The sequence below is a fragment of the Naegleria gruberi genome (assembly GCF_000004985.1).
Source record: "Naegleria gruberi genomic scaffold NAEGRscaffold_44, whole genome shotgun sequence".
Taxonomy (NCBI): domain Eukaryota; phylum Heterolobosea; class Eutetramitea; order Acrasida; family Naegleriidae; genus Naegleria; species Naegleria gruberi.
The window spans coordinates 258,974-282,992 of NW_003163283.1; the positions used below are offsets into that span (position 1 = coordinate 258,974).

The following is a 24,019-nucleotide window of genomic DNA, read 5'->3' on the forward strand; positions in this document are numbered from 1 at the left end:
ATTGAAACTCTTCTGTTTCTTAAAGTTTCGGATGATTTAGTTGCGACTGCATGCTGTTGATCCTGTCCATCGGCAGCTTGGTGTTGCTTAAGATGATATTGGTTCATTATTTTTGGTTGTTGATTGGTTTCGGCAAGATTACACTGGAAAGTTTGCATGGTTTCGGATTGTTGTGTTGGTGAAGGAAGTCGAAAGTGAACTTCATTTCTCTGAATCCCACTTTGAGGGTCTAAATTATTGTCTTCCAGACATGCACTAGAATCTAATGAGAAACTAGACGAAAGTTCATCATCCATTCTCTAAGAAAACCTCTTGGGAAGAATTTACTTTTAATGTGTTGATTTGTTTTTTTCAAAGTGTTTTTATTGTAATACGAAAGGAACTTTGCGTTGCCAAACACCTAAACAATTTATGAAACCTGCCAAACTGAAATTCTTGACCGAAGAATAGAATAATTTTATCTGAATGTGCTGAATAATGAAGTTAATGTTTGGCAGCCCCATTCCAATGTATTATGACAGGTTCGGTAACTTTGACAACTTCATTAGAATGTATTTAGTTTTCATAACCTCTCTATCCTAAATTGGTAATAGACAAATACGTTGAACAATAGCAATTGGTATAATAATAACAACATTAAGAAGTTAACGAATTCGTTAGAAACAATTTTATTGATTATTCTTTGGGGGAATAAATTGACCAAACAAAGTTTCACTTAGAGAAAAACCAGATTTCTGATAGAGAGCTTGAGCTTTCAGATTTTCATTCCTTACCAATAGACGAACACCTGCCATGTTTAAATTCTTTGCAATTTTCTTAGTTTCGTCCAGTAGAATACTAGCAATTCCACATCTCCTGAATTTTTCCCTCACAAACAATTCGTCCACATAGAGATAACCATTTTTCTTATTCAATTTTGGAAGAAAACATAAACAAATAAATCCACACGCTTCTCTCTCATCATTTTCCACAATTAAGACCCAAAATGTATTGGAAATCATTCCAGTATTTTTCATGTTGTCGAGAAAGGATTCCAAATGAAGATTTGCATCTTCTTCCATTCGATTTTCCGACTCGAATTGTTCCTTTAATAATACAAGTAGATTTTCATGTAATTTGTTTTGGGTTGAGTGAATATTTTCATGGTTTGGATTAAGTGGTTGTAATTGATGTATTGTAAAGCTGTTTGATGACATTTTTTTTTGAAGAATTTTGTTGAACAAATTTGTTGAATCTCATTTGCAATTATCATAATCAATTTGTACAATTTGCATTACTGTCGATATCACACAATGTATTTTTAATAAATATCATCAGATTCAGAGAAAAATTGAAACAAGTTGGCTTAATTTATTAAGGAATAGTTCTATGCTTAGTATTACTTAACAGCTCAACTATCAATTAAGCAGTATCGTTAATATGATTTCCGAAATTGAAAATAAAGTTAGAAAATTAATTTATCTATTTGGTATGTGAGGTGTAAAGTCCAAATCTTGAACGTTATATTCAATCTTATGGATGGTTGTTTCATATCTATCACCATTCTTTGAAAAGAATGAATTATCCTTTACTCCAGAATAAGATGAATAGTCCACAATGGTGCTTCCCTCAGCATCTCCTGCAATACAGAATGATCTGTCGAATGCTTTCAATAATTTATAATCTCCTTCACCTGCATCAGTTTCAAAATATCCTATCGAATTCAACCAGTGACAAAATTCATCCAATGTTTTTCTATTCTCAAATATCATTGTATCCAATTTGGTAAATTCATTCTCGTAATCCAAATTTTGAATGAATGCCTTTAAAGTTTCAGTATAGTAGAATTTTCTACTCGTGTTACCCTTCTTTAAATCGGAAAAGTAATTGTCAAAGGTCTTTCCACTTGGTCTACTCAATGAGAGAGCATCCAAAACTTGAGAGACAAAGTGTTGACAATTACAATCGAGTTGGCTATATGTCTTTTTAGCATTAAATGTACAACAAATATCTGTAATTTTCAAGAAGGCATCCATAATTTGATTCTTGGTTCTCAAAAAACCAAGATCAATAACAGCAATTGAATTGGATGATTCAATATTCTTATCAGTTCTAACACTAATCAGAGAGTTATTGTACCAATCAAATTTCCACTCTCCAATCATGATTCCTGTATGGAGAATACCAAATTCAGTAGTAACAATCTTGGACAATACGCTTCTAATAAAATTATTTCCTTGCAATTCTGAAATGACCAATTTAACAGCAACATAAGGAGGCTTTTCCATCTTTCTTCTATTTGGATTTGCCAAAATTCTACTGCAAAATGTATTGTACAAGAATCTATCCTTGCATGTTAAATTTTGGGCATCCAAATCCAAATCACCAGTAAGATTAGCACTCTTGAATGATTTTCCTCTCTCATTGAGAGTCTTGTAATATTCAGAGAGATTCTTTTTACAATGTTCAATTCCTTGTTTCTCCCAATCATTAAGTTTTTCCTCATCAAATGGAGTTCTCGAATCAAAATCACTATCATCCGATGGTAAATGTACATTATTTGAATTAGTGCCAATATCACTCTGAGTTCCAGTCGTTGGAACAGAATCAAATTGATAAGCTGGATTATATCTCTGTTCCATTGCAGCAAAAGTATTCTTCCTACCAGAGCCATTCTCAATATCCTTTCTAATCTTGGCCTCAACCACTGAATCCACAAACGAACTCATACTTCCCTGATCAACATCATATAATTTAGAAAGCCTTGCAATAATATATTGTTTTTCATCATCAATTGTTGAACGATCTCCGGTAACAATAGCCTTGGCCAAATCCTTAAAAACATGACCATGAAACATTGTATTATTGATCAATAACTTCTCAATCAAGGAATTTTGATATTTAAATTCTCTCATCAGATTTATCAAATCATTATTATCACAATTATTAATTGGCTTATCAGTAATTGCTCGGGTTGGTACAGAATTTGCAGAATCGGAACCCTTTCCTACATTGAATGATTCGAGGGAATCTTGAGAAAAGTAATTGCCCATCTCCGATGCTTGTTTTAAATATATTTAAATAAATAATAATAATTATAATATTATAATGTTGTTTGTGCTCTCTTGTTAGGAACAATGAATCGGTTGGTGCAGAGTTTGTGATTTTTTGTGTTTTTTCTTATTGATTTGATCTAATTAGAAGAGGAAGTAAACACGTGTTGGTTTTTTATGAGTTTTAATGAAAGAATATTATCTTGACAAAAAAGTATCGATGTTCACGTTCTTTGAAACGTGATTCAAAGCTGTAGTTTGTTGTTTGACAGAAATGAAATGTGAATGCAGGATTGAAAATCATAAAATTACTCTTGTGCAATTTCTAGATATCCTCTACTTTGAACAAATTTTGGAAGATTTACAGAAGCAATAATTTTGGCTTGTTAATTTCAATTCAAAAACCAAACAAAATTAATCTGAGGCTATTTTAAGAATAAATATAGAAGATAAGAGATTGATTTTACACCTCCTTATAGTAAAGACAAAATGGTAGCAGGAAATATACTAAAATAAAAAGTTGCAGAAGGTGGGATTTGAACCCACGAAGCTTGCGCAGTAGAACTTGAGTCTACCCCCTTTGACCACTCGGGAACCCCTGCTTCACATTTATTATCTTTAAATATGTTCTTCGTAAGTATGATCATTGTAAAATGGAAAAAGATGAAGAAAAGAACAGCGAATGGTGAGTGTGGAAGATTGTGAATATTAATTTGAAGAAATTGAGATCATACTGATGCATTGAAATACAGAGTTTAAATGGTGACAGTCAAACTTATTAATATCAAAGGGGAATGACAGATTGAACATGAATAATATTTTGGCAGTTTTTCATCTTTATTGATGTCTATCTTTTGAGGAAATATTTTGACAAGTCCAAATCCTTTACATTGTACTTGATATTGGTAATACTGGTATCATCATGAAGACCAGATTGAGAAAAGAATGCATTCTCCTTCTTGAATCCTTCCACAGAATAGTCAACCACGACCAATCCATCTCTTCCCTTACCAGCAATTACAAACGATCTATCAAATGATTTAAGCAATTGATAATCTTCCTTTCCTTCTTCTGTTGTAAAATGACCTAAATCCTTGATAAAGAAACAGAATTCATCAAGATCTTTTCTACTTTCGAATTTGATTGACTTCTTTTTCTTGTAAATTGAATCTTGAGCTTTTTGAATCTTGTCAATTAAAGCTGGGCTAAAGTAGAATTTTCTTGCCATATCTCCCTTCTTTAAATTTTTAAAATACTTTTCAAAGCACTTGGATTTTGGAGTGACAAGAGAAAGTGCATCCAAAAGTTCCGAAACAAAGTGTTGGCAATTACAATTCAATTGACCGTACTCCATAGTGGCATTGTATTTACAAACAATGTCTGAAATTTTGAAGAATGCACTCAAAATTAAATTTTGATCAATCAGAGATCCCAAATCAATAACAGCAATTGCATTTCCAGAGCCAATATTCTTTTCCTTTCTAACACTGACCATTGAATTGTCGTACCAATCGAATTTCCACTCACCAATCAATAATCCAGTGTGGAGGAGGCCAAATTCTGTATTCACTACTTTTGAGACAATGGATCTATAAATTTCATTTCCCTCAATTTCTGAAATGATCAACTTAACTTGCATATATGGCTCAGAAGTCAAAACTCTCCTGCTTGAATTACTCAAAATTGGAGCACAGAATGTGTTGAACATGAAACGATCTTTGCAGACCATATTTTGAGCATCCACTTCCAAGTCACCTATCAATCCACAAGTTTCGAATTTCTTCTTCTTCTCCTTCAAAAATTCATAATATTTTACCAAATTCTTCTTGACCTTTTCAATTCCTCTCTTCTCCCACTCGTTCAATTTATCTTGATCGTATGCAGTTGAAATGTTATAAAAAGTTTGAGGAGTGACACCTGGATCCTGAGTCTCTGAATGCAAACTTGCTGTTGTTGTTGGAATGGATGAAATATTAATTTTCTTACTTGATGCATTCGACACATCCCTTTTAATCTTTGTAATAACCACATTCTCAATAAAACGTGATAGCAAACTTTCCGTGATGGCATAACGAGTGGCATATCTGCTAGCCAATCGGTCCCTTTCGTCTTCAATTTTTGATTGATTCTCCTCCAGTATTGGTGCAACAAGTGCAGAGAATATACTTCCAGACATGTCTTTTTCCTTGATGACACTGGCCAATTTATTGCTCTTATCCTCGAATTTATAGTGTCTCAGAAGGACGAGCAAATCTTCAGCATCACATTCAGTGATTGGTTTGTTTACTACTTGGCTAATATCCACAGTAGAGGATTCAAATGATGCAGGCTTGGAGTCAAAAGATGAAGGTTTGCCACCCATTTCTAATAGTGTGTGTGATGGAAGTTTGACAGTTGGACGATTTTTTTGTTGATGAATTGTTTAGGTAAGCTGTTAGTTTGACGTATGAATCGTGATAACGAGTGTGAATTGTTATTTTTGCAGTTGAATGTGAAAGTGTATAGCTATTCGAAGAGGTTGTTCGGTTAGGTTCACGTTCATGAGATTGTTGTTGTCCTGAGCAGGCAGGAGCACAATTTATTGTTTCCTCTCTAAGAAAGACAATCCTTCATTGTTTCCAACACAAGATGAAACGGTTGTTATTGATATTGTTGATACACATTAACACAAGTTGTTAACAAATAACAATAATAATAGTAGTACATAGTAAAGCAAAGCAATTAACACACATCAACATCTTGTTGTTAATTGTTGGCAAAATAGTTCAGCTTCTGATGAAGATGTTAATTCTTGGCAGCAGTAGCAGAAGATGTAGCTTGTTCTGCTTCTTCTGGCTTACCCATCATACCTCTGAGTGAATCAATCATATCTAATTGTCTTCTGATGGTATTATTGTGTTGTCTTCTCAACTTTCTAGCAGAAATCCAAGCCTTTCTAAACTTTCTCAAATTACCAACTTCCTTCTCCAAAATAGCTTGATATTCCTTCAACTTGGCTGTAGCAGTCTCATAGGTTGTTTGTTGTTCTGTTGTTGTTGTGGATGATCTCTTCTCATATCGGGCCACATACTTTTTATAAATTCTTTGTGCCTTCTTGTAAGCCTTCTTCTTCTCAACAACCTTCTTATGAGTCTCCTTAACACGTCTGTTCAATTTTTTGTAGCGTTTTTCCAAGCGCGCCAAAGTCTTTCTCAAACGTTCCTCAACACGAGTCAAGTGCATGTGCAAGGATTTGCTCTCCTCCGTTGCCAAATATTTGGATGATGAACCTGATGATGAGAATTTCTTCAATAATTTAATGAGGGTCTTTTTCATGCGTTTTTGAGAGCGGATGGTTCGTTTCTTGTGGACCACACGAATATTTTCCTTTTTTGCCTCCACAAAATTTATTGTTGCTGTTGTAGAGAGAAGCACGACCATCAGGAAGAGAGCAATGGTGAGGAAGGTCAAGATGAAAAACTTGTTGCTTCTCATTGTGATGCTCTGACTGCCGTTGGATGAGATGTGATGTGGCAGCGAGGTGATAATCATTTTTTTTTACGGATGAAATTTGTAGATGATAGGTGACTGATAGGATTGACTTGAGTTGTTTGGCGCGGAGGGAAAATTACTGGCTATGTGATGTATTTTTGGGTTATTTAGTTTCTAAGGAATGAATACTAATTGAGTTAAAGCAATTTCTTGTATATTAGGTTTGTACTTGGTTTTTAGTTTTATTTGTTTTATTTCGTTGGAAATTGAATGTGTTTCGTTCAACCTATTTTCAAATATCTGTTCTTAGCTCAGAATCAAATCTGAGATTTTTAACAGTTACAATAGATCTTGTCATGAATCAAAAGTTGACAAGTTACAACCTAATTGTAACCACGACTTGATACACTGATTCATCTGGCCCAATATTAATAAACCAAATTTATTCAAATGTAGCATATTTACAATGGTAACCTAGTGAGTGGAGAAAACAATCTTCTTATTTTTCTCACTTTTCAGTTTTAGAAATGTCAGTAATCTTGATTGTAACAATTTCATCCTCAGCTGCCTTCATACTACCTGTCTTTACTTCAGATTTTGATTTAACCCATTCTTCCAAATCCTTCTCTGATAAATGTTTCAATAATTCTTTAGCTTCATCCGATAATTCCACTTGATTATTCTCAGTCCCTATTGTGGAAGCATACATGTATAGTACTAAATAATATCCAATATAGACCGCTACTAGGCCAATAATAAATAAAATATACTTTTTACTTGGGGCATCGTCACAATAGGTAATCACATACATGTCATCATCTACAGGAGTTCTACAAGCCAGTCTTACTTCATTGTCAGTAAAGATACCCAAAAATGGATTGGACTTGGTAACTCTTTCTATTAGGTTTAATTTCTTTGGTGCATTTGCATATTTAACTTCCACAAGGCATTGAGAACAAGTATACAATGGAACCTTTTTAAAGTCACCAGTCAATCTTCCACAACAGAAAACTGTTGATTGGAGTTTTGGTAGTTGAGTGGCTTTTAAAATTCCTAATGCAAGAAATGGAAAGACTAAGACTTTGAGAGGGTATGCAAAATTAACATTATTCTTTACCAATACATCCATTAAATTAGTTCCTTTTGGTACATTATGAATAACTATTCCGATAGAGTTTCATTTCCGAATCAAACATTCCGAATGTAATAATGTTCATGAATAATAATAAAAAAAAGAATATGATTTTTGGAAATTTAATGTGTGAGTGATGGTGATTTAATGACTGCTTCAACTTACTCTTCTTTGCCGTACGAACGGTAAAGTAATTCTTCTCTCTGGTGAATTTTTTCATTTTTTTTTTAAAGTTTTATTTGACTGGTTTAATTTTAGTTGATTGAAGGCTTAATTGCGTAAGGATGAACACAAAATGATATTCTTAGTATCAATGATGTAATCGGGTGTGGTATAGTGGTAGCATTCCAGACTGTCACTCTGGCGACCCGGGTTCAATTCCCGGCACTCGAGTATAACTTTTTAACTATTAGGATTCAATTTTAACTTTTTCAAAGAATGTAAACTATATAATATAGTCTACCAATATTTGAAAATTCAAGGTTTAATTATCTGTTTTCATCGAAATATTTACAAAAGTTTCAGGTCCATTTTTTTGAACTCATTTTTTACCTTATTCGATCATACTAAAGTCAACATCTCGTATAACGAGAACCTAAAAGATATTCATAACGTTCCAATTCAGCACATGCAAACAATCTTCCATTATCAGCTTTATATACAATCTTTTTAGTATTTGGCTTTATATTTTTCATTTCATAATAACAATGACATTTCTTATCGAGAAATCTGTGAATCAATGGATCCACAACATATTTCTTTCCATCTCTCTTCACAACTAGTACTACCACATGGAGTTGGGTAAAAACATTTAAAGACATTATTTCAGATTTACTAGTAATATTACCATCTCTAAATTGACTCTTCAAGCTTGAATTACGAAGTATATTATTCATTTCATTTGCAGAGTAGAATGTTCTCTCGTCTTCACCACAAGGGGATTTCAGTTTTGGAATTAAATGTTTGCACGTTTCGATTAAAGTGTTAAGAAACGGGTCGTAAATGTAGTAATACCAATATAAATAGGAAGAAAGGGAAACTATGAAGAGGGAAATCAAGATTAATAGATACATTTTTTTATCTTTCAGTTGGATTTGTTTCAATGAGTTTCACTATTTGTTTTACTAATTCCTAATTTGGAATTTTTATTTTTTTAGTAGGTTCACAAATCGGAAAATCAACAGAATCAGTCTTTACAAATTTATTATACATTCAATCTTATTAAGATTTTTCATAACTTTTTATACAATTTCAAATTCAAAAAAAATGTCCACATCAGGAAAGGAATTAATTATTCAACAAATTCATCAACAACTTGGTAGACTCCTCAAACAATTAGAAGATGTAGAAGATAATCGAGAACTGCTCGATTCGGAAGAAGAATATTTAGAAATCAAGGGAGAAACCCTCAAACAATTAGAAGAGTTTCAGAATACTCTCAACGAATTAAATCATCAAGAATTAGCCTCCGATCAATTAAGCTCCTTCAAGATGGCTATCCAGGCAGCATGTAGTCAAGCGTTTAAAACTCCAGAAATTATTTTGTCGATGAGTGATTTTAGGGAAAAGAAGAGTGAATTGTTGAGTGCTTTGCAGAAATTGGGAGTTTCTTTGAATTCCGAACAGACTCTCTTCTTGAAACAGAATATGAGTGAACAGCTGAAGCAATTTGTGGATGAAGAATCAAAGTGGTAATGGAAATGGATGTTGTTAATATTTTTGAAGGTTTTGGAAATTAAGGAAATATTTAGTAAAGCAAGGAATAAGTTAATGGTAAACATCACGAATGGATTTAATTCTTATATTGGAAATGAATTGATCCAAATTTTGAATTCTTAATTGATGATTTAAAGTGGAGAAGCGAATAGTTTCTGATCTTTCTTTCAACATCATTAGTCCATTCCTGTCAAATCTTCCTGAATTTCCATCATTTTCTAACCAAACATAAAAGGCAACTTGATCTGAAATCAAATCAAATTGAACCACTGTTCCATCCTCCAATAATTTTGCATTGATAATTTTAAAGTTTGTTTTTGGCAAATCAGTGACAAGTGCCAATGGTGAGAGGAAGTGAACATTTTCAGAGATAATCTCATTAGTAGAATAGTCGGTCAAGGACATGTGGACAAAGCAACGATTCGAAAGGAAGCACAAACTTTCTAGGATGAGCATTTCACTTTCCTTTGCAAAAATCATTTGTCCAGAGAGTGGTTGAATGGAAAGGTTTGGGAAATTCAAAGTCTTTTTGATTTCACCATTCGAATATTGAATTATTTTCACAGTGACTGATGCTGTCAATTGTTTCATTCGATCAGTGGTGACAAAAATCTTAAACCATCCTCCCTGTTCGTAGGATAACACAAGACTCTCTGAGAAGAAATCCTTAACAAAGTAATGCATCATCTTCCATTTTAATCCATATTCCAAAGACGCCCAGTCCACAGTTTGCCAAATCGAATTCAATTGCCAATATAGGGCTCCATATGTTTGAACATTTGGATCATCCCTTAGAGATCTGTAATATTCAGTTTGAGCTTTCATGCAGAGAGCTTGCGAGCATTGAGACAAGTAAATGAAATTTTCAAAATTTCCATATAAATTATCAAATTTGAAATGATTTCCTATTTGGAAGAGTATTTGATTGGTACCGTCTGGATGGTGTTGTCTATGATTCATTAGTGTGGAATTATAGAACCAATCCTGGGCCATACTCACAGATTTGAAAGTTTGTAATGAGGCAAACGATTGATGTCCATACTCAGACATGAATCTGGCTCTTGGGAAATTATCCACGTTGGTACAAACTGTACTGTAATCATAATAGTGAACATCTCCCAATGAGGTAGAGTAAGGATTAAGCCAATATCCAACGTATGGCTCTTCAGAAATTACTCCCTTTGAAGGGCTTGATGGCCAGAATGGTCTTGAACTATCCACTTGAAGAAGATTTCTCCTCACCGTCTCGAAATATAATGTTCCATAATCGACAATGTATCTCATCTTGTTTGTGTTTGAATTAATCACTGGCGAGTACCAAGTATCTCCCCACAGAGAGGCCTCATTCTCATTACTTCCACTCCACATGATAATTGATGGATGGTGCATCAATCGAGTTGCTTGTTGTTGAATTTCCTTTGAAATACTTTGTAGGAATAGTTCAGTTCTTGGATAGGTAGCACATGCAAACATGAATTCTTGCCAAACCAATATTCCCTTCTCATCACAAAAATCATAGAAGGAATCTCTTTCAAAATTTCCACCTCCCCAAATCCTCAAAGTATTTTGATTGGATTCTATGAAGGAATCGAGTAAATTTCTCAAATCTTGGTCGCTCACTCTTTCAACAAATGAATCTGGAGGAATGTAATTGGAACCTTTGGCAAATACTGGAATTCCATTAATTTCAAAATAGAATGATTTGCTTGGATTGTTGATTGGATCAGTTTCTTGGATTGGCTTTTGAATTATTTTCACTTGTCTGAAAGCAATTCGTTTTTGTAAAGTGTCGTGGAATGATTGACTGGTGAGTGAGGCTTTCACTTGATAGAGAGGTTGAGACCCATAGCCAACTGGATACCATAATTGAACATTTTGGCAGGGAGTTGTTAATTCGAATTGTAAAAATCCATTCGAAATTTCACATTGATTGATGTTTACGATTTGAGAATTGGAGCAAATGGAATTTGATGAGGAATCTTCAATGTTCACTGAAATTTTGATTTGTTTTGGTAAATTAATCTCTGATACTACTTGAATGATGAAAGTGGAATTGATTTTGAACGTATTCGAAAGTGTTGGAATAATTTCTGCTCCGTTTCTTTTTGGAATAATATTAGATACTGGAAATGTTTCAATTCTCAAATCTTTCAATGTTAGAGAATTATAAACTGTTATCAACTTGACTTGTTTCCAAATTCCTCTATTGATTTTTTATAAATTAGTGAGGAAATATTCGAAACTTACATTGGAGCAAAACAAGGACCCCAATCCCATGAAAACGAAGATTGTGTCTTTCTTATAAAGTTTCTATTCAACTCACCATGCTGAACTTGCTCATTATCACTTGTTGGAATTGGATACAGACTTTCCTTTGCTTTCCGTTTCGAATATTCAATAGCAGATTGAAATTTCACAACCAACAAATTGGATTTTTCTCTTATCAAATCAGTTACATCAATCTCAATCTTGTGAAACATATTCTCACTACCTCCAATCCACTGTCCATTCAATTCAATATCACAAACAGTATCCAATCCATCAAATTGTAAATAAATTCGTTTCATTTCGTTCATTTTCATGCCACTTCCCAAATCAAATTGATTTGTAAATATCCACCCCTCCAAAGCCACCCATCTCAACAGTACATCATTAAATCGATAATACGGATCAGGAATTACACTCCGATTATAGAGAATGGTGTGGACTGTTGCTGGAATTTGAAAATTACATTCTCTGATGGTTTGATTGTTGTTTTGGAGACACCAACCTTGAGAGAGGGGTAATTCTTGGTGTTGTTGTTGTTGTATGGATGTGTGTGCAAGGCTGGTTGAGATCAAAAGAAGGAAAGAGATGAAAAAGAGTTCGTGCATTTTTTTATGAGATTTAGCCATTCACCCATTGAATCAAAGTTTACAATGAGAATATCATAACTATCTTTTATCAAAGTTTAAGGGTTCGAGCCATTGGTTAAATCTGAATTTTATTGAATGGAGTACTATTGAATTAAAGCTGCGTTTATTGAAAGAAGAGCAACAATTTAAGAAACGACTGCTCAACATCTAAAGGGATTTCATAATGAATGTAAGCTGGCGTAGCTCAGTCGGTAGAGCGTTGGTCTAATAAGCCATTGGTCGCCGGTTCGATCCCGTCCGTCAGCATGAAATTTTATATTTTTATTTCAGTAATTGAAAATCTTCAAGACAGAACCATAGAAACCATAAACTTTTCTTTCCTGTGAATCAATTGCCAAACATCCACAAACTGTTCCTTCAACATACAATATTGTCACATATTCACATGTCTTTCCATTATAAATTCTCAAATAATTGGAATCGTATTCTGCCTCAAAAATAAAATTATTCTTTGCGTCCACATTCACCACGTACGGCTTATCAAATTGAATTTCCACTCCACACGGAACATTCTTAATAATTTTCCCTTCTTTAGAAACAAATAAGAGTTGATTTTTTTCCTTTTCACAGACAATCAAGTGAGATTGATCTGCACTGAGGCACATGTCCGTTGGGAAGGTAATTCCAATACCAGTGATGGTTCTTGATAATTTTCCATCCTTGGAAAGTACAAGAATATCGCCATTAATAGCATCACCTACAAATATTGTACCATCTGAGTCTTGGCAAGTAACACCTTTGGCTCTTCTGATTGGATATGACCAAATTTCTTTTCCATTCTTGGAAGAGGAGAATTTAGAAACCTTTCCCATGAATGAAATTACAAAGCTATCATCAATGCTGGAATAACACATCTTGTCTGGCATATCTCCTAGATTGGTGTGAACTTCAATCTTTCTACTTGTCAAATCCAAAGATAATAAATTTGAATTTAAAAAGTTACTAATTATCAATCTGTTGTGCTTCTTTTGTAAAACCATACCGAGAGGATTTTTAAAATCCAAATATTCATCATAATTTCCAGTTGACTCTATTTTGTCGACTTCCTCCAAAAATATCAATGCATTTTGATCTTTGGATTCTTCAGTAGTAGCATTGGGATCATCCAAGGCAAAATCCAAATCATCCAAGTTCAAATCCAAACCGTCCAAATTCAAATCCAAACTATCCAAGTTCAAATCTAAATCTTTCAAACTCAAACAAGCAACAACCATTTCAGCCGAAATTCTGTCCTTTGGATTTCTTCTCAACATGGAATAGACAAGGTCAATAAAATCTGTAGAGAAATTTCCTCTTTCCAAAATCTTTTTGGATATAAATTTCTTGAAATCTTCTTCATCTTGACTTGTGACAAGTGTTGCCAATGATGTGACCATATCAAAAGTAGCAAGTTGATACATGGAAACACCCAAAGCAAACATATCAGATGCAAATGAAAATGGATTGGATCCCATATTACTCACAGAATATTCGACCAATTCTGGAGCTAAATAATTCATTGTACCCGCAATAGCAACTGATTGAGTGAAATTTTCCAAAGATTTAGCCAATCCAAAATCTCCCAAAGCAACAGTAATAATTTCATGTTCAGGATCCAAATTTCTAACCAGAATATTATGTGGTTTGATATCTCTATAATTCAATTAAATCAAAGATTTGAAACATTTTGAAATTACCTACCTATGAATAGTTCCATCTGTTTTCTGCATCATGTCTAAAGCACTACAAACTTGTCTGGCCACTTCTTTCATCATATTTTCATTCAATTCCAATTTTGGTTTCACAACCGATGAGTAAAGACTTCCCTTTGACATGAGCTCCATTTCAATACAAATCTTGGACATGACTCCTGGCAAAAAGACATCCAATGTAGAAACAATGTGTTCATGAGTCAATTTGGTCATTTTCATGGCTTCTTGGAGTGCATTATTAATATCCGAAACATTCTCAATGATCATGATCTTCAAGGCCTTTTCCTTTCCATTCTTTCTATCGACCACTTTATAGACAGCTCCAAAAGCACCAGCATCCAATCGAATAATTTCAGAATATCTCTTTTCCAAGATGGCTTCTACTGTTTCTTGAGAGAATGTTTCATTTCTAATAACTGAATTATTGGTGGCCTTATTGGAATTATTACCAGTACTACCAGGTGATGATGATTCTCCTCCACTCATTGATTTGAAAGAAGCAATGCTATTTGACATTTCGAATGACATTGAAGGGAAATCTGAAGATGATGAATTTGATTTGTTTGGTTGATATTTTACATTGATTGATTTGTCCTCTGGAGCTGCCGTCTTGGAAAATAACATGAAATCTTCAACTCCTTCACTATCAAAGATGGATACTTCCGTTTTTAATTTTACATCAAAATACGAAAGTTTACACAAACTTTCTTCCAGATTCGAATCTTGGAATTTAGATTGAATAATCTTGAAAAGCTCTGTTTTAGATAATGTATCGGAAGGATTTAATCTAATATATTGACATTCTTGTGAATTATTTGATAAATTTTGTAATTTTACCAAAACTCTTATAGGATCCGAGTTGGTTGTTGGGGATATAGTTGCTGTTTTAGTATTTGGTGATGGTGATGATTCTAAAGAAATTGTATTCTTATCTTCCTTTGATCCACCTCTCAACTTTTTCAAGAAGGATGACATTTTTTTTGATGTTGTTGAACTTTTTGAAACAGTTTTGTTACATTTATTCACTGATGCAACGAAAGGGCTCAGATCGTTATTATACAAGAGACGAGCTGTAAAATGTTTACAAAAACTGTAAATTCAACTACAGTTTTATTCCGAATACTTACCTTTTTCATTCAATTTTGAAACGTGATAAAGACTTTTGACATATTGTAACTTTTTATTACTCCAAACTCAACAATTTTCACACCAACCATTTCAGAAAAAAAATACTATTCATCAAAAGCTTGGAAATGAAAGTTGTTTTCCTTTTATTTCTGCTCGTATTGTTGTTGTTTTTTTCTCAACCTTCAATTGCCTCTGATAATAGCAAGCTCAGGAGAACTTTTCTAAAAGTAATTACTCAATGTTCATGTCAAGAACAAGTAACAAGTACTTTGGAAGACTTCAATGCATGTAGAATGGGTTCATTTAAATATCAAGGAGCGGGTGATCATGTTCATTTCACTACTGAACTCGACCACAAAACTTATGTACTATTGATGAAGGATAAGTATGTAGTTTTGACAGCAGGAGGTGGTGAAGGTTTTGATGGAGTGAATGGTACAGTGTGTAGAAAACCTGGTTATGCTGGAGATGGTGATTTGGCCATCAAGGCATTGATGAATAGACCACTACACAATTCTATTGATCAAGTTACAGGGGATCGCTACTTGACTGATTCGCGCAATGACTGTATTCGAAAGGTTTCGAATCAGTACATTGATACTGTGGTAGGAACTGGAAAGTTTGGTACTGGTACACTTGTAGATGGATTGCCTGCAACTAGTGTAAGCTTGGACAATCCAGTCAGCACAGTTTTTGCTGCCAATCAGCTCTTCATTCAAGAAGCAAGAGGAATTCTTGTGGTTAAGAATGAAATCATTTCCATCTTTATTGATCCAAAAGCAACAAACTTTGAAATCACAACATTTGGGGTATCTCCTGATGGTTCAACAGTTTATGTGGCCATGCTACAAAACGGATCTTCCTATTTGAAGCAATATCACGAAAACGGCACTTGGACAAACATTATGGGAACATCAAAAAGACAATTAGAGGTTAGTGAATTTGGACACAATAAGATGGCTTTTAATTCTTCTCTCTACTTTGTGTCTGATATAGTGTTTACTAATTATGGTACTGTTTATATAATTGACAATTACTTTCACAATGATTCTTCATTGATCAAAGCCCAGGATCCAAGAATTAGATACCAATACTCTGCAATACATAGATTAGAAGTTGATGGTTCCTTTACCACTTTGCAGGTGTCTGATGTCGATACAAGGTTTAGCGATTTAGATGTTCATCCAGATGGAAATAGGTTTATTTATTCCACCAGTGAAGGGAAAACCCAGTCTTTTATTGCAGAATATGAGATTTATTGCAATGAAGGAAAAGCACTTTCAATCGATAAGAGAAGATGTGTTCCCATTTGTGGACAATATTCTTCTGAGCATCCAATGGTCTGTAATGGTCACGGTTCATGTTTAGACAATGGTTTATGTAACTGCACTGATGGATGGAGCCAAATTGACTATTGTGAAACTCCAATTTGTTTTGAGGATTCCTCAGATTTTGGAGGTTGTACAGGTCATGGAAAATGCATTGGTCCTGATGAATGTGCATGTTTTAAAGGTTATGCCAGTAGTGAAGATGAAGAGAAAAGATGTCAATTTACACTTTGCCATGGAACACTATCTAATAATCATTCACATGTATGCTCAGGAAGAGGATCATGTGTAGAAGTAGACAATTGTGAGTGTTATACTGTGAATGGAGCTCTAGCCTATCAAGGAGATAATTGTGAGTATGCTCTCTGTCATGGAATTTGGTCATATGATACAATGGTTTGCAGTGGAAATGGAAGTTGTATAAATCTTGACGAGTGTCATTGTCATAAGGATTATTGGGGAGACAATTGCCAACACAAATATAGCAACTCAATAATTTTGGGTGTTGCTGTTGGTGGTTGCTTGCTAGTGATTGTAATAGTATTGATTGGTATTGTTTGGTTTACTATAACACGCAAGAACAACAAATTAAAAGGTTCTAATCAACTCTTGGCCAATGAAAAGGAACAATTACTGGGTGATAAGAAGCAATTAGCAGGTTCTTATCAACGCTTGGCCAATGAACAGAATCAATTATTAGGTGATTACGATCGTTTAAATAAGAAATTCCAAGACTTGGAAAACCAAAAAAATCTCGAGATCAATATAGAACAAAATGGCAAGGTTGTCATGAAACAAATTAATCTAAAAGATATTGAAAACAATGCAAACAGGTATATATCTTTTGACTACTTAGGTAATTTCGGTATTAAGAAAATTGCCGAGATTAACATGACAAGATCATTTCTAATTCATAGTCGTATTTTCGATTATCAAAAGAATGAACAGATGAGCAATGTTGTTGAAATAATTAGCATTTTCACTCAAAAAGATGCTAACCATCCTCGTCAATATATTGCTTTGAGACACTATCCAAATGATAGGTTAAGAGAAGCATCCTCGGTAGTGAAACAGGCTATATTCACTTTAGAAGGACTTAAAAAAGCCTTCTTAAGCATGTGTTTAGAAATTTCAAATTCTAAAATAAAACATATTCTGTTGTGGTATTCAAATTGAATGTCCATGATAAAGTTGTGATGTGGTGATGAAATGTTGTATTTGGTCTTTAAACTCAAGATACAGTTCATGAATAATGTTGAAATTATATCTAACCTAACGTTGAATGTACAGATTTGAGTAGATATCAATTAAAAAACTATACCTTCCTTAATAACCTTACTTCCATCCCAATTCAGGAAGTGCTATTTACTTAATTGTTTTAAGAACCTTCCTTAATAACTTAATCAGGGGCCTTTTTAGGTATCCATGACTTTCCACCCGAATAATCTCCAGCTTCTTAGAGCGAGTATTCGAGTTGCGTGTGGTCGAAATTCAAGCGAGTGTGGTCAGTTTGCCGACAAGCTACATAAAAAACCTTAGAAAAAAAAATGGAGGGAAAACAACGTTCGTTGCTGCTGGTTGGAGAGAATTGTAAGGAGGTTGTTGATGATGATGATAAAAGAGATTCCATTGTTGTTATTAGAGGAGGAGAGGAGAATGGAAAAATAATGGGAGATGATTTGAAAGGTGTTGAAATAATGGACGCTGAAAAAAAGGATTTGGCTGCATCTGAAATAATACCCTCATCATTGGCCACAAATAACAGTATTGCTGGTGATTCATTGTCGATGATGAAGAAGGAATTGAATAGTAATGAGGGAAATACTCAACAACAACAACAACAACTACACAAGACAATAATATTAGGAGATGATGAGGATGATTCCTCTAAAGAAGATGAGTCAGAAAATTCGAGTTTGAGAAAGTCAGATAGCTTTACACTATCCACTGGAGAAGATTTAAACACATATCCTTCTAGGTTTTCATTTGAATATCTATTAATCAAGGGAATTTTACATCCAAAGATGGTTTCAATAACCTTATTCATTCAATATCATACGATTTTATTCTATTCATTCTATTATCAAGATTTCTACTCTACCGTAGTGCTTGCGATTTCTTTTATTGTTGGATTTCTGGTGAATACTCGTTTTGCACTCAACTCGATATGGGCAGCTGTCAAAGTTGGATCCGATAAAGCAGGAAATGCTGAAGATGATAAGGGAAGAATGATTTGTAATTTAATATTATTTTCTCTACGATTTTACTATTTAAGATCAATGAGAATGATGCTCATGCCAATTTATTTCATGATTATTACGAGTAACAATAATCTTAAACGAGAGGATATGATTTGGACTCTATTTCCAACCTATTATATTTCAATGCATTTCATAGGAAATCTTGGGTATAGATTTCTTCTATTATTGATTGGACAGAGTACAGAAGATTTTGGATTTTTCTTTTCAGAGAATATTAGTACCATGATGTGTGTTGTAATGTTTAGTTTCTATATTACAACCATCTCAATGCACTTGAAGAATAAGGTCACTTCACTGGAACATACAGGTAGCAAACTTCAATCAGCTCTCTTGACAAAACAAACATTTTTAAGGTAGGTCTTTAATCATTCTAAATTACTATTTACTTTGAAATATAGACATATAAGTCATGAATTCAGATCTCCATGCTTGAGCTCACTTGGAAGTGTGGAACTTTTAAGAGAAACCAATTTGACACAACAACAAACAGAGCTTGTTGATACTATTGCTTCAGCTGATGGAATTTTACTCACTCTTATTGAGGATATTTTACTCTTGGCTACACTTGAACATGAAAAGACTGTGGGAAAGAAAGGAGCCATTGACAAGTACATTCAAGTATTCAATCTTGGAAAATGCATGAAACTATTAGAAAATATCATTAGAAGTTATTGTACACAATTTAATGTGTCTTGTAAATTAATAATTGATGAGGTTTCAAAGAACGCTTGCGTGCGAGCTAACCAATCGAGAATTCAACAAGTGATTAGTAACTTATTAACCAATGCAGTGAAGGCCTCCCACAAGGATGGAGTTGTAGAATTTATTTGCACCTGCGAAGGTGAGCCACGCTTGATCAATGGAATTAAGGAACAGAATTTTGTTTTCAAAGTTGTGGATCATGGTGTTGGAATTGAGAAGAGCAAGCAACAAAAGATTTTCGAGCCATTCTTTCAATTGCACAATGTCAATGAATCAACAATGCCATCATCTGGATTAGGATTGAACACTGTAATGCACAATGTACGTTCAATGGGAGGAAAGATTTCTGTCGAGTCAGACCTGGGTATTGGAAGTACATTTACAATTTCTTTACCTTTAGAATTGGTAGAAGAATCTCTAGCTAGGAATGGTTCAAAAGAGGATTTGGCCAATTCTTCCATTAATAGACAATTACAAATTCAAGCTTCATATCTGAAATTGTTTGAGCATTCTGAAAAGGATTACAAGGTCTCCTCAAATCCTAAAGCAAGAATAATTCTGGCAGAGGATAATTCTATCAATAGAAAAGTGTTGGTAAAGTTGTTGGAAAATTTAGGATATTGTTGTGATACAGTTAGGGATGGCAAAGAACTTGTGGAAAAGGTAGATTTTATGAAGCACAAGCTTGTCATTACAGATATGAATATGCCCAACTTGAATGGGTTGGAAGCAGCCACAATATTAAGACAGAGATACAAAGATGAGCTCAAGATTATTGTTCTGACAGCAGATGTTCTGTGTGATTTTCCAACCAATGTATTTGATGCGGTCATTATGAAACCTTGCAATAAGGCAACACTTCAGCCCTATCTAGAGAAATGGGCAAAAGAATAAAAGATCTAGGTTTATTGAAATAAAGGTTTGGATCATTCATTCTTCTACAGAATGAACATCAGTTCACAAACATTACTTTCAGTTGGTTGAGTTTCTTCTATAGTTGTTTCTGTTTGTGTATTTCCTTGTGTTGGACTGCTTTCTGTTGGTGATTGATTTTCTTCTGGAATCGTTGGTTTCTCCTCCTCTGAGGGTCCTCTTTGGTTTTTCATCTGTTTGAGTTGTTTGAGTTGTGGAGGAGTTTGGTGGAGGTCTGTACAAAGTGGCAGATGGTCTATTATAAACTTTAGGTTTTTCAGATGATTCGTCAGAATCTGAATCTGAAGAGCTATCAGCACTTTCATTCTCTGGCGTTGGAGATCTATTATCACTGGTTGTAGGAGCGGTAGTGGTGGTATTTGTTGTCGAAGGAGCAGCCCTTCCTCTGAGTGTTCTTTTTGGTTTCTCAATTTCTGGTTGTTGTTCCACTGGTTGTTTTGCAGTTGTCTGGTTGAGTCTTTCTCTTTCCTCCCTTTCTCTTTCCTTCTCTGCTCCAGCTCCATAATTCTTACTGGCCTCGTATATTTTAGGTTGTATATTTGGATATTTGTTCTTGTGCATCTTTTTCAAATTTTCCTCACTTGCAAGTAAACTCAAATCCGTTGTCTCTATCGATTGGAGATGTAAATCTTCCATCAGTTTTAATCGATCCATTGCTACCTTTCTTTCCTTATTATCTTTACAGGCTCCAGCATTCACTCTCTTTAACAATTGCAGTGATGTGAGATAGTATCTCTCTGTTAATCTTTGATTTCTAATCGATAGTTTTGCCTTTTCTCTCAATTCCTCTTTCACTTGACTTCCAGTTTCAAATGATGTACGAGTAACTGGACCTTCCTTTACTATTGTTGCTGGTTTCTTTTCTACCGCATTGTTCAATGTTGTTGTATTTCCTCCCCTCGATACAGAAGCACTCGAAGGTCTTGGTTTTCTTGCAATGCTCTGTGCATTGTTACTATTCACTGAAGGTTTTGGTATTGTTCTTCCTTTTGGTAAGCTGGAAGGACGAGCTTGTCTTCCAGAGCCGATCGTCGATGATGATGACGATGTTGGCTTGTTAATTGTTGCTGAATTCATCTTATTCTCCTCAACTGTTAATATTCGCTCGCTTTTTAAACAATTATCTATTAAAATACTAATACTACGGAATCAATGATCAAACAACACAAAGAATGGCAGCTTATGTTGTTGTGGCGTAATGAGGATTTTTTTTAAGGCTTTGATTTTTAAAAATTTACGCCTTAATTTTTGTGTAACGGTTAGGAAATTGAACTTTTGAACATACCTACACCTTATTCTTCTCGGAATTGAGAACGTCTTCATCTGTCCCACTCTTTTCAAATAAATATATAATGTTATGAATATCTTGGGTCTGTTTCAATTCTGTTGATCTTATTGGCTTGTTATTTCCTAATGATACTAGTTGGTACCAACATATAATATTGTCTATTTGAGAGAGGAGGTGGTATCGTTTGTTGAATTTGAATCCACACTAATGTATGGTTTGGTTTGATGGAGTGGAATGGCTGTATTTAGTATTGTCATATCTTGTTGTTGTGGTGGTACTGATGATGGTGATGGTTGTTGTTGTTGAATGGTATGCTGATGTTCAACAGTGGTATCATTAATGGATTTGTTATGAGATCCAACTCTTCCTAATACCTTGGAAACAAATTGATTTTCAAATTCCTTCATTCCAATATAGTGAGTTTTGTAAGTTGGTGTTTGTTTCAATCTGCTAAAGGCGTCAATCATTTGAAAAGTTACCAAACTAATAAATTTCTTCTTCCAATCCAATTTGCTTGTGATAATTCCTTGATGACTGATTGGAACTTGAGTTATTGTCGATTCCTCAATCACCATTTCAAGTTTTTTCAAATTAGTTTCCAAACTGTCCTTCAATTTGAATGAAGTTGCCTCTGCATTTAGTATATTCTTCAAAACATAATTTGGGAATATATTTGTAATGTCCTGTTCGGTAAAGTTTGAATTCTTTGAGACAAAAATATAGACTTCCAATAACTCGGCTCTGAATTCTGCGGCCAGAAATCTTTTCATAATATCTACACAGAGTACATCGTCCACTTTGTGAGCGAAAAAAAATTCCATTTCTGATTTCAATTGTTTCAGACCTTCAAACTCGAGGGCTGGCTGTCTAGATTCGTACCAATAAATGAGAATCAAATAACCTGGTTCAAAACAAACCAAACAAACTTCAAATAATGTTTTGGAAATACCATAAAGAGAATATCCAATAATATGAGTGGCCATCATATTCGTAACTGGTAAAAAGTACACTTCACTCATGTAACTTCCATTAATCAAGCTCAGAGCAAAGTAAAGTATTCCAGCCAGTGCAGTAATAATAACAGCTAAAAACTCTGCATGATATTTAAAAGTATCGTCATAAACAAAATACCACTTGACAACTTTGGTAAAACTTCCCAATTGTTTGATAATTCCTCTATTGGTCAGCAAGTATAATGTCGTAGAACTGAGACTGAGAAAAATCATTACAGCAAATGCACCTATGGTCAAATAATCTAAAATATCATTCTTTAAGGTAGTATCAGCAATACCAGAAACTAGGTAAATTAAAATAACCTCAAAACCAATTAAAAGAATGGAGCAAATAATGTAAGTGATTTTGGATGAAATAATTCTGAACCAGAACGTTTCCTTCCTCTCAGATTCATAATACTTCTTGTAGAACCATCTACAAAGAAAGTATCTCACCGTTTGCAAGGTATACAATGAAAATACCAATACCAGGACAGCAGTCATGACAAGGTTCATATAATAATTGTCAAAGGATGCCATCACAAAACCAAATCTCAATACACTCACCAGAAAGAATAGAACTGTTGAAAAGTAGGGCGAGAAGAATCTCGATTGAATATATCTATTCCTTCTAGCCTTGACCAGCATTACCAAAAGACCAATGCAAACAAGTGCCACAATGAAACAAGAAATACCCTTCCAAATATTGTAGAATGGTCTTGTTTGAAAAAAAGCTGCATTACATTCCTTTTCCCATCCATGTGATTGAGTCAAGTTGAAAATTTGAACCACTTCGAATAGTTGCTCCTCCTTCAGAAATGGAGCCGTGTAAGACTCATTTCTCGAAAATTTAACAAACTCTTGTAGTCCAGTATTTTTCTTGAACACTATTTGCACAATAGTTTTACCATTCAAACGTGGCAATAGGGTATTATCGATGTTGAGTTTAGTTGTCAATTGAATAGGATAAAAGGAGTTCAATTGCAAGTCCTGATGGGTTAATTCACTCCTATTAGAATTGAAAATTAAATTCTCCAATTTAGTAGCTGGTCGACGACACTCTTCAAAATGTGTCTGATTCCTGTAAATGATACACACTGAATACGAATATTCTCCAAACGTATCCAAATTCCTAGGTAAATAGCTAACATGATTGCAGAAAAAGTAATAGGGAACATTAACAAGCATGCCACTAGGAGTAGTTGTTAAAGTTTCTGAAGGTGTGACTGAAGTAAGAAACGAAATTCCATGACAAATAATAGTCCTATCAATACTTGATGATTTTAGTTGAAATTTCATGTTACTCATCATTGATTGATTAACACCCCCTGAAAGAATTAAATCCCATTCCACTCGTACAGGTCCAGTCACTAGACAATTATTAAATAAATTCGTAGAAATCCCAGCAGTAGCCTCCACCATCATCACAT

General features: G+C 34.1%; 13 protein-coding genes and 3 non-coding genes across 16 annotated transcripts; 5 read left to right on the top strand and 11 right to left on the bottom strand.

The window, feature by feature from the left end:
• Nucleotides 1-668: 668 nt before the first annotated feature.
• NAEGRDRAFT_80840 (N-acetyltransferase) lies at nt 669-1,196 on the bottom strand (the record flags this gene model as incomplete). The annotated part of the gene is made up of 1 exon (XM_002673802.1): nt 669-1,196. The coding sequence occupies one exon, from the start codon at nt 1,194-1,196 to the stop codon at nt 669-671; it is 528 nt and encodes a 175-aa protein (XP_002673848.1).
• A 252-nt stretch (nt 1,197-1,448) lies between these two features.
• Nucleotides 1,449-3,187, bottom strand: NAEGRDRAFT_80841 (uncharacterized protein). Its single transcript, XM_002673803.1, has one exon. The coding sequence runs from the start codon at nt 3,030-3,032 to the stop codon at nt 1,458-1,460; it is 1,575 nt and encodes a 524-aa protein (XP_002673849.1). The 5' UTR covers nt 3,033-3,187; the 3' UTR covers nt 1,449-1,457.
• Nucleotides 3,188-3,553: 366 nt separating this feature from the next.
• On the bottom strand, nt 3,554-3,634 carry NAEGRDRAFT_t503. Its single transcript has one exon. It is a non-coding gene; the product is annotated as a tRNA-Leu (tRNA).
• A 245-nt stretch (nt 3,635-3,879) lies between these two features.
• NAEGRDRAFT_51403 (uncharacterized protein) lies at nt 3,880-5,394 on the bottom strand (the record flags this gene model as incomplete). Its single annotated transcript, XM_002673804.1, has 1 exon — nt 3,880-5,394. The coding sequence occupies one exon, from the start codon at nt 5,392-5,394 to the stop codon at nt 3,880-3,882; it is 1,515 nt and encodes a 504-aa protein (XP_002673850.1).
• A 186-nt stretch (nt 5,395-5,580) lies between these two features.
• On the bottom strand, nt 5,581-6,559 carry NAEGRDRAFT_80842 (uncharacterized protein). Its single transcript, XM_002673805.1, has one exon. It carries the CDS (start codon nt 6,504-6,506, stop codon nt 5,817-5,819), a length of 690 nt encoding a protein of 229 aa, XP_002673851.1. The 5' UTR covers nt 6,507-6,559; the 3' UTR covers nt 5,581-5,816.
• A 452-nt stretch (nt 6,560-7,011) lies between these two features.
• NAEGRDRAFT_71140 (uncharacterized protein) lies at nt 7,012-7,632 on the bottom strand (the record flags this gene model as incomplete). Its single annotated transcript, XM_002673806.1, has 1 exon — nt 7,012-7,632. The coding sequence occupies one exon, from the start codon at nt 7,630-7,632 to the stop codon at nt 7,012-7,014; it is 621 nt and encodes a 206-aa protein (XP_002673852.1).
• A 325-nt stretch (nt 7,633-7,957) lies between these two features.
• NAEGRDRAFT_t501 lies at nt 7,958-8,028 on the top strand. Its single transcript has one exon. It is a non-coding gene; the product is annotated as a tRNA-Asp (tRNA).
• Nucleotides 8,029-8,207: 179 nt separating this feature from the next.
• NAEGRDRAFT_71141 (uncharacterized protein) lies at nt 8,208-8,708 on the bottom strand (the record flags this gene model as incomplete). Its single annotated transcript, XM_002673807.1, has 1 exon — nt 8,208-8,708. One exon carries the CDS (start codon nt 8,706-8,708, stop codon nt 8,208-8,210), a length of 501 nt encoding a protein of 166 aa, XP_002673853.1.
• A 193-nt stretch (nt 8,709-8,901) lies between these two features.
• NAEGRDRAFT_51405 (uncharacterized protein) lies at nt 8,902-9,330 on the top strand (the record flags this gene model as incomplete). Its single annotated transcript, XM_002673732.1, has 1 exon — nt 8,902-9,330. One exon carries the CDS (start codon nt 8,902-8,904, stop codon nt 9,328-9,330), a length of 429 nt encoding a protein of 142 aa, XP_002673778.1.
• Nucleotides 9,331-9,402: 72 nt separating this feature from the next.
• Nucleotides 9,403-12,224, bottom strand: NAEGRDRAFT_71143 (uncharacterized protein; the record flags this gene model as incomplete). Its single annotated transcript, XM_002673808.1, has 2 exons — nt 9,403-11,554; nt 11,599-12,224. The coding sequence occupies 2 exons, from the start codon at nt 12,222-12,224 to the stop codon at nt 9,403-9,405; spliced, it is 2,778 nt and encodes a 925-aa protein (XP_002673854.1).
• Nucleotides 12,225-12,439: 215 nt separating this feature from the next.
• On the top strand, nt 12,440-12,512 carry NAEGRDRAFT_t502. The gene has a single exon. It is a non-coding gene; the product is annotated as a tRNA-Ile (tRNA).
• NAEGRDRAFT_80843 (protein kinase) lies at nt 12,509-14,932 on the bottom strand (the record flags this gene model as incomplete). The annotated part of the gene is made up of 2 exons (XM_002673809.1): nt 12,509-13,898; nt 13,947-14,932. 2 exons carry the CDS (start codon nt 14,930-14,932, stop codon nt 12,533-12,535), a joined length of 2,352 nt encoding a protein of 783 aa, XP_002673855.1. The 3' UTR covers nt 12,509-12,532.
• Nucleotides 14,933-15,210: 278 nt separating this feature from the next.
• Nucleotides 15,211-17,589, top strand: NAEGRDRAFT_71145 (uncharacterized protein; the record flags this gene model as incomplete). Its single annotated transcript, XM_002673733.1, has 1 exon — nt 15,211-17,589. The coding sequence occupies one exon, from the start codon at nt 15,211-15,213 to the stop codon at nt 17,587-17,589; it is 2,379 nt and encodes a 792-aa protein (XP_002673779.1).
• A 491-nt stretch (nt 17,590-18,080) lies between these two features.
• NAEGRDRAFT_71146 (uncharacterized protein) lies at nt 18,081-20,270 on the top strand (the record flags this gene model as incomplete). Its single annotated transcript, XM_002673734.1, has 2 exons — nt 18,081-19,027; nt 19,073-20,270. The coding sequence occupies 2 exons, from the start codon at nt 18,081-18,083 to the stop codon at nt 20,268-20,270; spliced, it is 2,145 nt and encodes a 714-aa protein (XP_002673780.1).
• A 78-nt stretch (nt 20,271-20,348) lies between these two features.
• On the bottom strand, nt 20,349-21,386 carry NAEGRDRAFT_71147 (uncharacterized protein; the record flags this gene model as incomplete). The annotated part of the gene is made up of 1 exon (XM_002673810.1): nt 20,349-21,386. The coding sequence occupies one exon, from the start codon at nt 21,384-21,386 to the stop codon at nt 20,349-20,351; it is 1,038 nt and encodes a 345-aa protein (XP_002673856.1).
• A 369-nt stretch (nt 21,387-21,755) lies between these two features.
• On the bottom strand, nt 21,756-24,014 carry NAEGRDRAFT_71148 (uncharacterized protein; the record flags this gene model as incomplete). Its single annotated transcript, XM_002673811.1, has 1 exon — nt 21,756-24,014. One exon carries the CDS (start codon nt 24,012-24,014, stop codon nt 21,756-21,758), a length of 2,259 nt encoding a protein of 752 aa, XP_002673857.1.
• Nucleotides 24,015-24,019: the final 5 nt, after the last annotated feature.